The 15357-nt window shown below is 38.7% G+C and overlaps 1 protein-coding gene across 8 annotated transcripts in view; it reads left to right on the forward strand.

The window, feature by feature from the left end:
• The window catches only part of MCM10 (minichromosome maintenance 10 replication initiation factor), a 52437-nt gene that overhangs the window by 1322 nt on the left and 35758 nt on the right, over nt 1-15357 (forward strand). For all 8 annotated transcript variants that reach the window (XM_069547491.1, XM_069547492.1, XM_069547485.1 and 5 more), the window contains exons 2-9: nt 1631-1715; nt 4614-4955; nt 6281-6385; nt 6524-6661; nt 8248-8419; nt 10441-10606; nt 12314-12481; nt 13719-13835. In XM_069547491.1, coding sequence (XP_069403592.1) covers nt 1709-1715; nt 4614-4955; nt 6281-6385; nt 6524-6661; nt 8248-8419; nt 10441-10606; nt 12314-12481; nt 13719-13835 — 1215 coding nt within the window. In that variant the 5' untranslated portion in view covers nt 1631-1708. The remainder of the gene's footprint in view (nt 1-1630; nt 1716-4613; nt 4956-6280; nt 6386-6523; nt 6662-8247; nt 8420-10440; nt 10607-12313; nt 12482-13718; nt 13836-15357) is intronic.

The following is a 15357-nucleotide window of genomic DNA, read 5'->3' on the forward strand; positions in this document are numbered from 1 at the left end:
GAGTGGCCTGGAAAGGCTTAGAAAAACTGGTAGTTAAGCAGAGACTGAGGAATGAGAAGGAGATAGAGGAGAGCTATCAAAAGAGGCCTGAAAGCACTTGCCTGTTCAAGAAGTTCAAAGCAGGCTAGTCTGGATGAAGCATTATTGCGGGATTGGGGTTGGATAGAGTGGTTATAGAAAAAATGAGGAAGTGAAAGTAGGTAGGAGAGCGAGTAGGCTTTGTAAATTTTGTTCTAAGAGCAATGGAAAACTAATTAGAATTTTATTAAGGGAATACTGCGATCTGACTTATGTTCTTAAAAGATTGCACATATTGCTGAGGAAAGAAAAGATTATTGTAGTGTTTACACAGAGGATAAATTTCAGAGGGACAGAAAGTCTAATAATTTTCCAGGCAAAAGATTGATGGTGACTTGGACTAGGTTTTTGGATGAAATTGGGGAGAAGAAGATTTTCAACTGAAAGAGTTGAAAACGACCGAGTGACTGAGCAGGAGGTCTGTACTGGCAATCAGGGAACAGTGTTGTAATTAATCTTTCCCCAGTAGGGGGCTCTGAGGTATACACTGAGTTCCAGATACTGAACAAGGCTCCCAGGAGATGTGATCCTATGCCTCTGAGATTTCTCCCAAGTTCTCACACTCCTTTCAACCTTCACTCCCTCCATTCTTTCTTCCCCCAGGACCAGCACCCAGATGCTCTCCTTAAGGCATCAGTACTCTCATGATTTTCCCACCTGACTCCTTAGGTCAGAGACTTTCCAGATGGCTCATTGGTAACAGAATCCGCCTGCCCGTGCTGGAGACGTGGGTTTGATCCCTGGGTGGGGAAGATCCCCTGGAGAAGGTCATGGCAACCCATTCCAGTATTCTTGCCTGGAGAATCCCATGGATAGAGGCCTGGTGGGCTACAGTCCATGGGGTCCCAAGAAGTCAGCCACAACTGAGCACAGCACAGGAGATTTTAGCAATATATTGAAGAAAGAACCCTTAGCATTTGTCAGATGGTCCTAGATGATGGGGGTGGGTTTAGGGTGGGAGGGGGGTTGGTTATAGAAATGACCAAGACAGTTTGCCCCTTTCCAACCCTTAGGAACCTTACAGTCTTGCAGATTCCCCAGTTGACAGCACAGTGCCAGACACATGGATTGTAGGAATGTCTTAATCCTTGACATCGAACTTATCAAGATCATATATATTATAGAGCACTTATAAGTTAAACAATAGCCTAGAAAATTGACACATTTTTCTTGTAGTTTTAAAAATCATTTTAAATGAAAGAGGAAAGTGCACAGGATAATATAAAGTTATCTTACTTAGCTATGCCAGCTATTCCTCTGAGTGTCGTCATACCTGTTCACAGTTTGTCTCATCCGTGTAATCTAGTATCACACAAAACAACTCTGTACCTCAATGAAGTTTGCATAACAGTAGCTTGCAGACAAGACACATCATACAAGGGACTGCATCCATACAAGGAGGGAGAGAATGTTGGTGGTGGGGTGAGAAATGGCCAGAGCCTGGATTAATTTTGAGCTTAAGCTCCTACAGTTTGTAGGATGCTGGATTTGTTGGATATGTAATGTGAGAGAACAGTTGAGAGTGATTTTTTCCTACGTTGATTCCACACAGCCAAGGTTCTGCATTGCTGCCATCTCCTGGGCACCTGATACTCCTTCAGTTTTCCATTGCCACCGTTCACTTGACAGCATGGATGGTGAGTCCTGGCAGTTTTCTCAGTTTCCTTTTGTTTCGTGAAAAATCAATCTTTTGTCCGTGGGCTTGTTGTTACTTATCTCTCTCTTTGTCTCTTAGTCACTAAGTCGTGTTCAGCTGTTTTTGCTGCCCCATGGACTGTAGCCTGCCAAGCTCCTCTTTCCATGGGATTTCTGAGGAAAGAATACTGGAGTGGGTTGCCATTTCCTTCTTTAGTTGTTACTTAAATCACTTATAAAATAGTGAAAATAGCTACCTTACCCTCAAGCAATGTCTGAGTAGTTCAATAGAAATCTCACTTCAGTCAGTGAATGTTATTTGTTTTAACCAGGTACACTTTCTGTTCCTAACATTGTCTTTCATAATAATGATGGTTGGCCAGGCACTGCTCTAAGATCCTATGCATACAGTTGGCCTTCCATATCTGACGGTTGCCCATCTGCAGATTCAACCAACTGCTTGCATATAGAGAATATTTGAGGGGGGGAAAAATTCCAGAAAGTTCCAAAAAGCTAAACTTGAGTCTGCTAAGCTCTGGCAACTATTTACATAGCATTTACATTGCACTGGGTGTTATAAGTAATATATTAGGGATTTGAGCATCTGTGGATTTTGGTATCCATGTTACTTTAAAATATTTATATAAATTATTTCACACTACGTATTACTCCTCTCCTGGTTTCATTCAGCATTGCATGTAACATTGATGCAAATCAAAATATGGTTTCATTTTATTTCTTTCAATTGCTGTATTTCTTTTAATTACAGTCCATGGTAAGATTGAATCACATTTTAGTAATCATTTTCCAGTAAAAGGCATATGGGTTCCAATCTTCTACCACTCTAAACTATGCTGCAATTATGTTGTTTTCTTTTGTTTGGCACATGTGTGAGCATTTCTCCCTACCACCTCACCAGCATCTGAGACATCATCCAAGATTTTTTAACTAATCTGATGGATGATTTTAAAAGGTAGCTCACTATTTTAATTGCATTTCCAGGATTACTGGTGAGGTAGAGAACTGTTTATTTATTTATTGGCCAGTTGGATTTCTTCATTCTTGATTTACCTGTTTCTTTTATTTGCTCATTCCTACCTCCCCACAATTTGGGCATGATTCCTTTATAAAATCAGGCATTTAAAGCATAGGCATTAAGGATACATGATACACTCCCTCACTGAAAAGATGGGGGCTGAAATCTAGAGAAGTTAAGGGCCTGTTCAGGATCAAATGATGAAACAGGTCAGCACAGGAGCCTGGGTTAGGATAGAGATCAGCAAACCAATATGCTTTCTACCACTCTACGCTCCTTGACCTCAGAAGGAAATGAGCCAGTGGTCAACTCAGGGTCTAGAATCTGATGAAAGAACCTAAAGCTTAAAGTCAGAGATTGCATAATGATTAATCTGAGTTGCTTAGTCAGCAATGATTCCAAGACTGCAGGGTGTAGCAAGAGAGAAGAGGCTACTTGGCTACCCAGGTTCCAAGTGAGATAACCGCATCCCCAAAACGGAGCCAAGAGGCCCTCCTCTCTCTCCCATTCCAAGCTGTTACAGAGAGCACACCCTGGAAGAGGCCTGTGCCCAACACCACTGGGAACCTTGGGTGAGAAAGGCTGCCTAGTGGCTCCACACTCTTGGCCTTGAATCCATCTTTTCATAAGAAAACCAGGGCTGATCTCTCTCTCACTATGTACTAATAAATATTTTGCACATATCCCTGCAAAATGAACAAAATTTAGAAGTAGTATAAGAATTTGTCAGAGCTAGACTAAAACCACTTCAACAGATTTCAGATCAAAGGTGAACTCTGAAGTGAGGCTGCCTGGGTTCAAATTCCTGCTCTTGACAGTTTCACCTCTGGCAAGTCACCAAACATTTGTCTTCTTGTCTGTTTTGCTCTGAGGAAAAAATCAGTTAATACAGTCATCCCTGGTATCCACAGGGCATGTATTCCAGGACCCTGCATGGATACCAAAATCCAGATGCTCAGGTCCATGATATGTTAATAAAATGGCATATTTTTTTGCATACAAGCTACACATATCCTGTACACTTTAAATAATCTCTAGACGACTTATAATACCCAGTGCAATGTAAATGCTATGTAAATAGTTGCCAGATACGTTAATGAATATGTATTTATGTTAAAAGTATGGAGAATGGCCTTGAGTGATACATCAAAATTATGACAGTGATTATACTGGAACCTGGTGGCTATGGTAAGGAGTTGGGATAAGATTTGACATAATAAACTTCTAACGTAAAAGCCAAAAGCAAACATGATAAAAGGTTGTGTGTGTGTTAAGTTGCTTCAGCCATGTCTGACTCTGCGACCCTATGGACTATAGTCCACCAGGCTTCTCTGTCCATGGAATTCTCCAGGCAAGAATACTGGCATGGTTGCCCTTTCCTTCTCTAATAAAAAGTTAATTATGGCTAATTCTGGTTGATGGGATATGAGTACGTTTAATGTAATGCTTTGTAACTTTCTGTAGTTTTTAAAAATTACTTAAAACAATTAAAAAGTAGGGGAATGTATACATCTAGGAACTAAATGTATACTTAGTATGATTTTCAGTTATTCCATTGTAGATTGAATTTCATATGCAGGAAGTCATCTGATTAGCTTAAGTAATGTAGATAAAGAGATCTAGTCCAGTGGCTGGCCCACTGAGATAACTAAGCAGATACTGGCCCCTACTTTCTTAGCCTAGTGCCCGCCGAGAAGCACTTGGGGAGAAGAAACGTAGAAACAAGAACGATAGTTACATGTACCAGGCAAAAAGGTGAATCTGCAGTCATTTTAACTGCGTTATGAATGTTGAATGTTTTGACTCTGCTGTCAATGGCTGTTTTTCACAGATAGGCTTCCTTTTTTTCCTTCTTTTCCCATAGGGGAGGAAGATGATTTGTCTCTGCTGACTGCATTGCTAGAGGAGAATGAGTCGGCCTTGGATTGTAATTCAGAAGAGAGTGAGCCCTTGACCCAGGAAGATGGTGAACCTGACTCATTTGATGAGCTCTTTGACGCTGATGGTGATGGTGAATCTTACACAGAGGAGACTGATGAGGGAGAAATGGAAAAGGCTGAAAACCAAAAGGAGAATTTGGCCACTCTCTTTGGAGACATGGGAGACTTAACAGATGAGGAAGAAGCTCCTACATCGCAGTCAACTAAAGAGAGGGTCATCCCTGCTCCTGCTCCCAGTCAAGGGAAAACTAATCAGGAGTTACAAGGTGCCCTAACCACTTGCTTTCTCTAATTTCTTTATGATAGACCAGATGAAGACTACTCAACTGACAGCTTTCTTCAAAATAGCTGCTGAGTCAGGGGTACAGATACATGACTTTGCAAAAAAAAATTGTAGAAGTTAGTGGAGCAAGCATTTAAAGCTAGCATTTGAGGGCACAGCAGTCCCTGATACCAGGGTCAGCCAGCTATAATTAAGCCTTTGCAAAATGGCTCTAACATTTCTCACAATTATTACAGAAAAGTAATACTTTGGGAATTAGCAAAGGGAGCCAGAGACAAGACTACACAGCCACCACATATTCTGTTTGAGGAGAAGACCTTTTCTGAACAGATCCATCTAGGAGTGGCTTTTTCTTTTCTTTCTTTCTTTTTCTTTCTTTTTTTTAGTGTTACAGATTTTTTTTCCTGTTTTTATCATCTCACAAAAAAGCAGTATGACAAGGTTTTTAGTTCATTGTTTCAGGAACATTGGAGCATGTAAGTGACTTGTCCCAGGTCACTTATCCTAATCTGTATGATTAGGATTCTAGGTGGATTTTGGCTACAGAATTTCTATTTTAATCCCAACAGGAGATTCAAATACTTATAAACATCAACTAGAAAAGGTTTATTTATATTAGTTAGTTTTATGAAGTTGTTGTTTAGTCACTATAGTGTCCAACTCTTTTGAGACCCCGTGGGCTATAGCCCACCCAGGCTCCTATGTCCATGGGATTTCCCAGGCAGGAATACTGGAGTAGGTTGCCATTTTCTTATTCCTGACATGGAATCTCTGATATGTATTTTTTTAATTTACATATATATTTTTAATTGAAATATAGTTCATTTATAGTGTTATTAGTTTGAGGTGTATTGCATAATGATTTGACATTTTTATAGATTATACTCCATTTAAAGTTATTACTGAATATTGGTTTACTCTCTGTGCTATACATTATATCCCTGTATCTTATCTGTTCTGTGTTTTAAATATGGAAAGCTTCACAAATTTGCATGTCATCCTTGCTTAGGGGCCATAATCATTTCTTGACTCTTAAGAACTTGTCAACCGTGGACATGTATCTGTCAGTAGTACAAATTCATAATCAGCTTTGGTATTAGAGATTTGTTTGCTGGAAATATCATGTTTACTTCTCTAAGGGGAACTATTTAAAGTGCAAAAGTTAATTATGAGTTCTCAGTATGTGATTCTGTTGTGGGTCTCAAGTTTTGGAGGTGATGGGTAGATATCAAAAATTATTTCAGCGCTCTCATCATGTATGGTATTTCATCTGGTCTGGTTTTTAAATCAATATATTTTTTCCCCTAGATGAATTAAGGAAGTTGCAAGAGCAAATGAAGTCCTTACAAGAACAGCTGAAACTAGCGACAATTAAACAGCCTGCAAGTCCACCCCTTTCATGTAAAACCCCAGGTAATCAAACCAATTCTAGGGATAGTATGCATTTCTGTTATAAAGAAATCATAACGTTACTTCTGCATCCAACTCCTGATGAAACAGTTTTTTAACCCCTTTCTAAATTTTCTTTACTAATTTCTTTTAACCAAGTAGATAAGTCTCCACGTCCCCCTCTTAAGGAGAAGAAAGTTCAGAAAATTCAGGAGTCATTGTGCTTTTCTGCGGAGCTTGACGTCCCTACTCTACCAAAACCCAAGCGAGTGGCTCGGACACCAAAGGTCTCACCTGCAGGTGAGTACTCATGACCCCTAGTTTCTCACTGCCTGGGCTCGGTTTACAATCTGTTATGTATGGGTGTGTGTCTTGGTCTATCTTACCTGCCCATTGAGAAAAGTAAGTTTCCTGGAAATGGGAACCACATTCTATATTTCATAATCTTTGTGTACATCACAAAGTGCTTAAAAAATACTTGGGTAGAGAATAAATATTTAAATGCATAATGGATTCAATTTTTTTTTGGTTGTATAGTCCTGTAGTTGAATTATAATGAAGTATAATCACTGGGTTGAGTTCTTACGCTAGAAAGCTAGAGATTTAATCTTCAGGCTGTGAGACTGAGGCATAGTGATCTCTTTAATAAAATGGTCAAGTTTAATTTGAAGCCAGAGGGTTCATTCTTATAAAAAGTCATCTTTGCCAGGAGGATATAGTGGTACTCAAATCCTATTTCAGCACATATGTATATTCACACAAAATAAAATGTAAAGGATTTGTAAGCTCTGTGTATTGGTTTTGTTGTACTGTCTTTTTGCCCAAAGCAATTACTCTTTGGAAGATCTGAGAGAAAATGACCTGGAGATAACTTGGCTTAGAGTAAGCAGCATTTTATTGATCACACATGTTCAAAAAGGCCCTTTTGACTACCATTGGCATATGACACAACAATACAGAATGGCTGTAGCCCCTGTGTGTTCATATTTATTTGAGAACAGATGATATATTCCATGCATCCACTTATTAATGGTGTTTATTCCCTTAGGAGCTCTGGTATTACTAAAGTATTTTATTAGACAGTGTCCAAAGTTGGGTTTTGAGATGTTGAGATAAGGGCATGGTTTCTGGCGATTCTAAAAAGTTCTAGGGTTACCCTAGCCCCTGCCTTGGGAGCAGTGATCCAAAGTCACTTTGAAAGTAAATACCAATCTTATTTGAGAGAGAGTTATACTTATTCAGGAGAATACCCAAGCTTTCCAACCCTCAGGAACATTATCAAATGCTTGTAATATATGAAAAGAACCATATCAGAATATCCTGGGTCCCCTAACACTCCCACGACCACCCCCATCCCCACTCCCGCACATACACACAAGTAAAATTAAATGAATTGAAATGAAACAAGAAAGGGAAACTAAATTTGAATGTCTTTCAGGTAGAATTTGACCTGTGCACAAATCTCCACTAATTACTGATTTCAGAAGGAGGGCTTTTACGCCTTCTACCACAGTGCTCTGTATATGGTGACTGTTCAAGAAATGGCATTGCACAGAGAAACAGTGTTTTAGGGTAGAACTGATGCAGCCACTAGCCACTTGTGACTAATTAGATTACAAATTTAGGCATTAATTTCCTTAGACACACTGGTCAGTTTCAGGTGGTCAGTGTCCACTTGTGGCTGATGGCCACCACATGGACAGCAGTGGTATAAAACATTTCCATACACAGGAAGTTCTGGACTACACTGCAGAGGTTTGGGGGTAGTACAGAAATGATCCTGTGGGTTACTGTTATTCTCTCAAGATTTGACAGGTGTTGATTAAAAAAGAAACAATTCTAATAAAAAAATGTTTAATTATCAGTGTGGTTTTTATATTTTCTAGAGCCCCAATGCTCACCTTTGAAGATGACAAGTGTACCCTCCCAACCACTGCGAACAACTCCTGGGAACAAGCCTGGTGGGATGACTAGGGATCAGAGTACAGGGACACCCAGGAGCTCTGGGGAGATGGCTCAGGCAGTCTCCGTGGAAGCCTTCTCCGGGCTGAGGCTCAGGTCAGTAATTGTGACAGCCCTCTCTTTCACTCTGCTCGTAGGCCCCACAAGATGCCTCTTCCTCGTTCCTAGGGACTGAGCCTTCCAGAATTAGTGTGTTTGTACCGCTGAGTCACATGAGACGTATAGCTCTTGTACTTTACCATACTAAGCCTTTGGCACTGAGTTTGACTCAGTGTATTTACATATGGATAAGGAAAGCTTTCTCTTGTTTGTGTAGAGAGTAAAAGATATGTGTTCTTAAAAATGAAATCAATAAATAATAAGTACTGTATTTAACCAGAAGCTAGTAGGAACAGTGGTGGAGACTATTCTTAAATACCTAAAGGAATATACAGTTTAACTAGGATAGTAGTATCTTCTTATAATTAATGTTAATAGAAATAACTGTGCTCTTTTGTTATGTGGAGAAATTAAGATATTCAGGCAAAGTACAAATGGGGAGTGGGAGAGAGGCTCAAGGGAGAGAAGATGTATATACACGTACAGCTGATTCACATTGTACAGCAGAAACTAACACAACATTGTGAAAAAACAATTGTCCTCCAATTTGAAAAAAATAGAAATGCATCCCAGGATCAGTTCAGGGGAAAACCTGGACTTCTAAGTCTTCTGTGTCTACTGCTTTGCACCTCTGTTATTACTGCTCTTGAAGCCCTGGGCAGAGATGACATCCTTACTCTGAAACCAGATTGCCTTTAGTACTGAGCAGCCAAGTGCAACCCCTGTAGAACACCTGAACCTTGTCAACCTAAACTAAAACTGCTAAGCTTTTAAATTATATGTTATTGGGGAGAACAAGTGACTGTTGACATGCAGTAGAACTTTATTGTAATAACTCCATACTTTTCAAAATTGGGGGTGGGGGATCAATATTTTAATTACATTTGAGACAGAGTCCGAGGAATGGAATATAGTAAAAACTCACTGAGGGAACTTCAGGCTTCTTTTTCAAGGTAAATGTGGCCCTCCTGAGATAATACTGCCTTTCCCAGTGGAAACACCCTAGAGATAATAAAGATGTTGCTTATGTGAGTCTTGCTATACATTTGAACTGAATGGAAGTAGACGAAGTTGAAACTAGTCAGCCAAAGCTTCTGTAGGGCCTACAAATTTAGGGGGTTGCAGAGTTGTTTGAATCTTTCTCATGATTGCTCTACTGAACCTCAGAACCTGAAGATGCTCTGTAGGATCGTAGCTTCGTAGTAACCTGTTAACTCAGAAATCAAATAAGGAAAGGATTTCTCCATTTATGTCAGTGTTTCCCTCCCGAATATTCTTTATTGTTGAGTTAGCCCTTGGAGTTTCTAGTCTAGAAAACTTGTGAAAGAGTCAAAAAGCTTGTTTTCTCCTGACTGCTTTCTCTCGTCCTATGATCCAACATGGAACAAATTTTAATATTCAACTAGAGAAAAACAATTTGCAAATTTTATGAGTTTTAACCAGTCATTAGAAACAAGAATATATTAATTGAAGCTCGAGTCAGTTTTTTTTATTATGTGAAAAGGTTGGCTTTTAAAAAATCTAATTAGAAATAGTAGAGCTTATGACATTCTCACAGAATTGATGGAATTGAAATATCTTAATTTACCTAAGCAATTCATGATTTTGTATTAAAAGCAAGAGATTATTTTTAAAAGAATATTATATTAGAATTCATAAGAACTTAAGTAATTTGTGGTCTTTACTTTGTACATAAGTCCCAGTTCTATATCCGTGGAAAAGCGAACCTGGTCTTTAAAATTGTCTCCTTTTGGGGAGGAGGCCATGCTGTATAGCATGGGGATGTTAGTTCCCCAAAAGGGTAGAACTTGTGCCTGCTGCAGTGGAAGAACAAAGTCTTAACCACTGAACAACCGGGGAAGTTTTACCTGCTGAAAAAATATGTGCCTTGTACTAAGCCTCCCTGAGAATAGGTGCTTTAGAGATTTCTGTCCATAATATCTCTTCTAACTAATTTGCTACAGTGCCAGGTTATCTCTTAGAGTAATAATCTACCAATTGCTGGTGTCTTGACCCAGAAAGCCTCGAGTATCCTCCACAGAAATGAACAAGAAAATGATCGGCCGAAAACTTATCAGACTGTCTCAGCTCAAGGAAAAGATGGCAAATGAGAAGCTGGAAGAAATAGACTGGGTGACGTTTGGAGTTATATTGAAGAAAATCACTCCACAGAGTTCTAACAGTGTAAGCTATTTTATTAATCAGCTGTTTCATCACAGATTGACAGTGGAGACTCATGTTCTTGATTTGTTACCCAGAGCCCATCAGTGTTTCATTTTGTAGTCATTGCTAGTAAGTTCTCAAATTGCCACACCATCACCTGGTTGGTACCAGAGGGGGAGATCTGTAAGGAAGGCCCTACTTAAAGAAGGTCTGATTAGACAAGTTTCTTATGCTTTTTATTGTCCACATCATTCTTATTCATTTTACTTGTTGTTTGGTGATGCCTGTGGATGCCCTACGACTCTGAATAATCCCCCTTGTGGAAGGGGAGCACGTCCTCAAAGACCATTTGAAGAGCCTTATTAGATGTAAGATGTCAGTCACCGAAGTCCTGATATTGCTGACCTGGGCCAGTACAGGATGGTACATTTCATTTGACAAATATTACAAGAGGTCTGATAAGTTTTAAAATCACAGTTGACTGAGGAATAACAAAAATTATTCTGTGGCCAAGTCAGAAAAGCTGGATTCTAAGCCTCATTCTCCATTTATCAGGAGCCTTGTGGCATTAGGTGGCCCTTAACTCTTTAAGGACCTCCATTTCCTTATCTGTAAAATGAAGGAATTGTCTTTTGATTACCTGAAAGGCTGTCTCTAAAATACTGCATATTATCTTGTTCAAAACTAATTTCATTCTCCAGTTTTGATCTTGGCCAACCTTAAATTTTTTTATGAATCTGACACCAGGGGTTGAGTTTCAGATTCTGAGTCCTGCTCTATATCTGGTCTGTCTCAGTAAATGTGAACAAGTCTGGTTTTCATTTGATGAAGTTCATAATTGCATCACCACTGGCTATAATGACATTGAAATAATAGGTGTGAAATTTATTTGAACTTCTCTAAGAATGGCATTGTATAAATCCTTGGAAGAATAATTATCATACTGGAGTTTAGGCAATAATTCACTATAACCTGTAGCCATACCCACTCTGGGCTGCCTCAGTGAAATAACTTGATTCAGTATTGTGTGAATTGCTTTTTTAAAAAATCTATAAACATGGAAGTTGTTCATATTATGTGTGGCTAGCATTTTGAGTTTCTTGATATGTCATAGTATTTCCAAAGTTTTAGAGTTAAATACAACCAGTTTTCTTTAAATGATGCTGTTTTTCTTCTAAACTAAGGAAAGATTTAGAAGCATTGAACTGAAACTTCCTTATTAATATTAAAATAACTGATAAATAATATTTTTAAATATATATCAGTAAATTTTTTATTGGAATATAGTTGATTTATGATGTTGTGTTTTAGGTGTACAGCAAAGTGATGGTTATACATATGTAGATTTGTTTCATGTTCTTTTCCACTATGGTTTATTACAGGATATTGAATATAGTTCCCTGTGCTTTACAGTACTAGTCTTTATTGTCTAAATATTTTATATACTAGTTTGTGTCTGCTAATAACAAGTTTGAAGAAACAAAGTTAACAAGAAAGCCATTTCTTTCTGAGGCTTGCCTTTCTTTGCCTTCATTTCTAAAATGAGAAGAGGCATACCAAAGCCTTGAGAAAGGATTAACTTACAATTAACAGACATTCTGATGATAACCTATTCAGACTAGGTCATGCTTAGATATCTTCCACAGTAGAACACTTGGACTGTAAATGAAGACATTGTAACCCATTGTTCAAGATTTATTAAAGATAAGCATAAATGATTTGCTCCAGGGGAAAACATTTAGCATCTGGCGACTAAATGATCTTCGTGACTTGACGCGATGTGTATCACTGTTCTTGTTTGGAGAGGTTCACAAAGAACTCTGGAAGACTGAGCAGGGTTCTGTCATAGGGCTGCTCAATGCAAACCCCATGAAGCCCAAGGATGGTTCAGAGGAGGTAAGACTCTGTTTCCATTGGTTTTTTTTTGTGTGTGTGTGGTCTTTATAGCTTAGCTGAGTTCTATCAAAAACCTTTATGCTGGTCTACCTCCAGGTAATAAGTCAAGCTTTTGTATTATTTTGATTCCATTTTACTGGCTTTTTGTTTGTCATTCATTTCTTACCTGTCAGTATTCTGAATTTCAGACTACGCTAGAGTATTTTATGACAGCTTATTTCATGATATTTTTTCAAATTCGTTCCAAGCTTTCTGGAATTTATTTTTCAGTTCTTGGGCTCAGGTTCCCTTCCATCTCCTATGAATATCCTTCATAGCATCAGGAAGGAAGGGTTTATAGTTGAGGAGGGTTTGTTCCATTTGTTAGTACAATCATACCTGCAACTTTACGAATTTTCGTTTTTAAAGTGACTTTTCACAGTCTTAAGCAGCATTAGAATTTGGGTTACTACCTACTGATTCTCTAGTAAACTGCAAACCTAGGTACAGTGTGAACACTTAACAGTTTCTCCACAGATGTCAACAAGAGGCTACTGCTTCTGTTATAGACACATTGTATCAGGAGGAGTAAGAGACAAAGTTGTTGCATTCATTGCTTTCAGGAGAGAATACCAACAAATCTTCATTTATTGGTTTGGAAGGTGTTTGGCCACAAGTAACAAAAGCTTCACGACAGTTCTTTGTAATGGTAGACACTGAAGTTTTTGTTTTTCTTGGATAATAAAAAATCCAGGCATAGGCAGTGTAATAATGCCCTAACACCAGGGCTGGTGTCCATGAGTCTCTCAGATTTCCCTCTTGGTCACAAGATGGCTTGAAACTCTAGCCATCATATCTCCACTGAAGCCAGGAAGTCAGCCAGCCTCTTCCCTGCTTTTATAGAAAAGCAGCTTTCTTGGCTACCTTCCCTGCAAACTACTACTTCGGTCTCATTGGCCAGAGTGGAGTCACATGACAATCACTAGCTGCAAAGAGTGCTGGGAAAACTGGGAACCTGCTCCATCACTTAAGGCTGAGCGTTAGGATTCTGATAGTAAAGACGCAGGAGAGAACAGAGAACTAAATGTCTTCTTTCCCATTTCTACAGCTGTTTTACAGAGCACTGGCTTCAAATCCCAGGGCACTGATGAGAAGGACAAAAAGCCTAACTCATGCCAACCGTTATTATATCCATTCTTGCTGGTGGGGGGGCCATACCTTTGTTTGCTTTTAATTCCCACTACCTCTTTTTCTACAGATATGCTTATCTATTGATCATCCTCAAAAGATCTTAATTATGGGGGAAGCTCTTGACCTGGGAACCTGTAAAGCAAAGAAAAAGAATGGAGAACCATGTACACAGATTGTGAATTTGGTAGGTTTAAGCTTTGTTGGGGTGGTTTTTGCTAAAGAAAGAAATTAATAAGAATAAATTTTAGGCACTTGACCTGTAATGACCTATTTGGAACTGAGTTTCCTACATAATAGGAAGAATCAAAGAGAGAAAGTAAAATATGTGGTTAATAATGCCAGTTTAAAAAGCTGAGGGCAGGGGAAGGATTTAACTTCTTAGGAAACTGATCTTTTATTACCAGCTGATTGGGAACTTTAAGAAAGATGGAATTTTAATTTGCCCTCAATTCTTTCTAATGTTGAAGATCAAACACTAATGATGAAATACACTGCAACCTTATTTTAGCCAGTACATAACTGTATTCTCCCTTTTAGTAGAACTCTCTTTTTTGAAAAGTAACATTGTACTGAGATAGAATGCATGTACCAGACCATTCAGTTGTGAAGTGCACAATCTAGTGATTTTAATGTATTCACAGGGTTGTGCAATCATCTCCACCAGGTAATTTCAGAACATTTTCAGTCCCCTTCTAAAAACCCATACCCACTAACAGTAATTCTCTATCCCCCTTCTCCTCTAGTCCTGGCAACTACTCATCTACTTTCTGTCTATAGATTTGCCTATTCTAGACATTTCATACAGTGGAATTGTATAATGAACAGCCTTTTGTATCTAGCTTCTTTGGACTTAGAATAATGTTTTTAAAATTCATCTGTGCTATGCTCATGCTACAAGCACTTGATTCCTTTTGGTATTTGAATGATACTCCATTGTGTGGATAGACTACACTCAGTTTATCCATTGGTTGATAGATACTTAGGTGGTTTTCATATCTGACTGTTATGGATAATGCTGCTGTCAACAAGCATATACAGGTTTTTATGTAGATGTCCATTTCAGTTGCCTCAACTATATACCTGGAGTGGAATTGCTGGATTTATATTCAGGTTTTTGAGGAACCACCAAACTGGTTCCCCCAGATGGCTTTTACAATCTCCCTAGCAGTATGTGAGGGTTCTAGTTTCTCTGACACTTTGTTACTGTCTGTCTTTGATTACAACCATCCAAGTAGATGTGAAGTGGTACTTCTTAGAGCTCTTTGAAAAGATTGGATAATAGGTTCTGGTTTCATCTCTTTTTATTTCACTCATTGCTGTCTAACAGATGAACTAGTGAGCAGGAAACAGGGAAGAAGGAGACAGTTAGAAAGAGGTCTCAGGGGAAGTATACCTGTCAGATCACAAGAGCTGGACCATTAAACCTCCATTGTCAGCATCTCTTTAAGTTTCACCTAGTTCAACAATACTTAATAGTTTCTCTTTGTGCCTTTCACTATAAGGGTAGCATTTGTCTGAGAGTCAACCAGAGAAACAGAAAGGAAATTGATTTTGTTTTGTTTTTTAACTTCTGTTGAGGTAAAATTCACATTGTGTATAGTTAACCATTTACGTCAGTAATATTTAGTGTATTCACTTTATTGTCCAACCACCAGCTCCAGGTTTCAAAATCTTTTCATCACCCCCATTAAAAGACACCCCCTAGC

The sequence above is a fragment of the Ovis canadensis genome, chromosome 13 (assembly GCF_042477335.2).
Source record: "Ovis canadensis isolate MfBH-ARS-UI-01 breed Bighorn chromosome 13, ARS-UI_OviCan_v2, whole genome shotgun sequence".
In the NCBI taxonomy this organism is placed as follows: domain Eukaryota; kingdom Metazoa; phylum Chordata; class Mammalia; order Artiodactyla; family Bovidae; genus Ovis; species Ovis canadensis.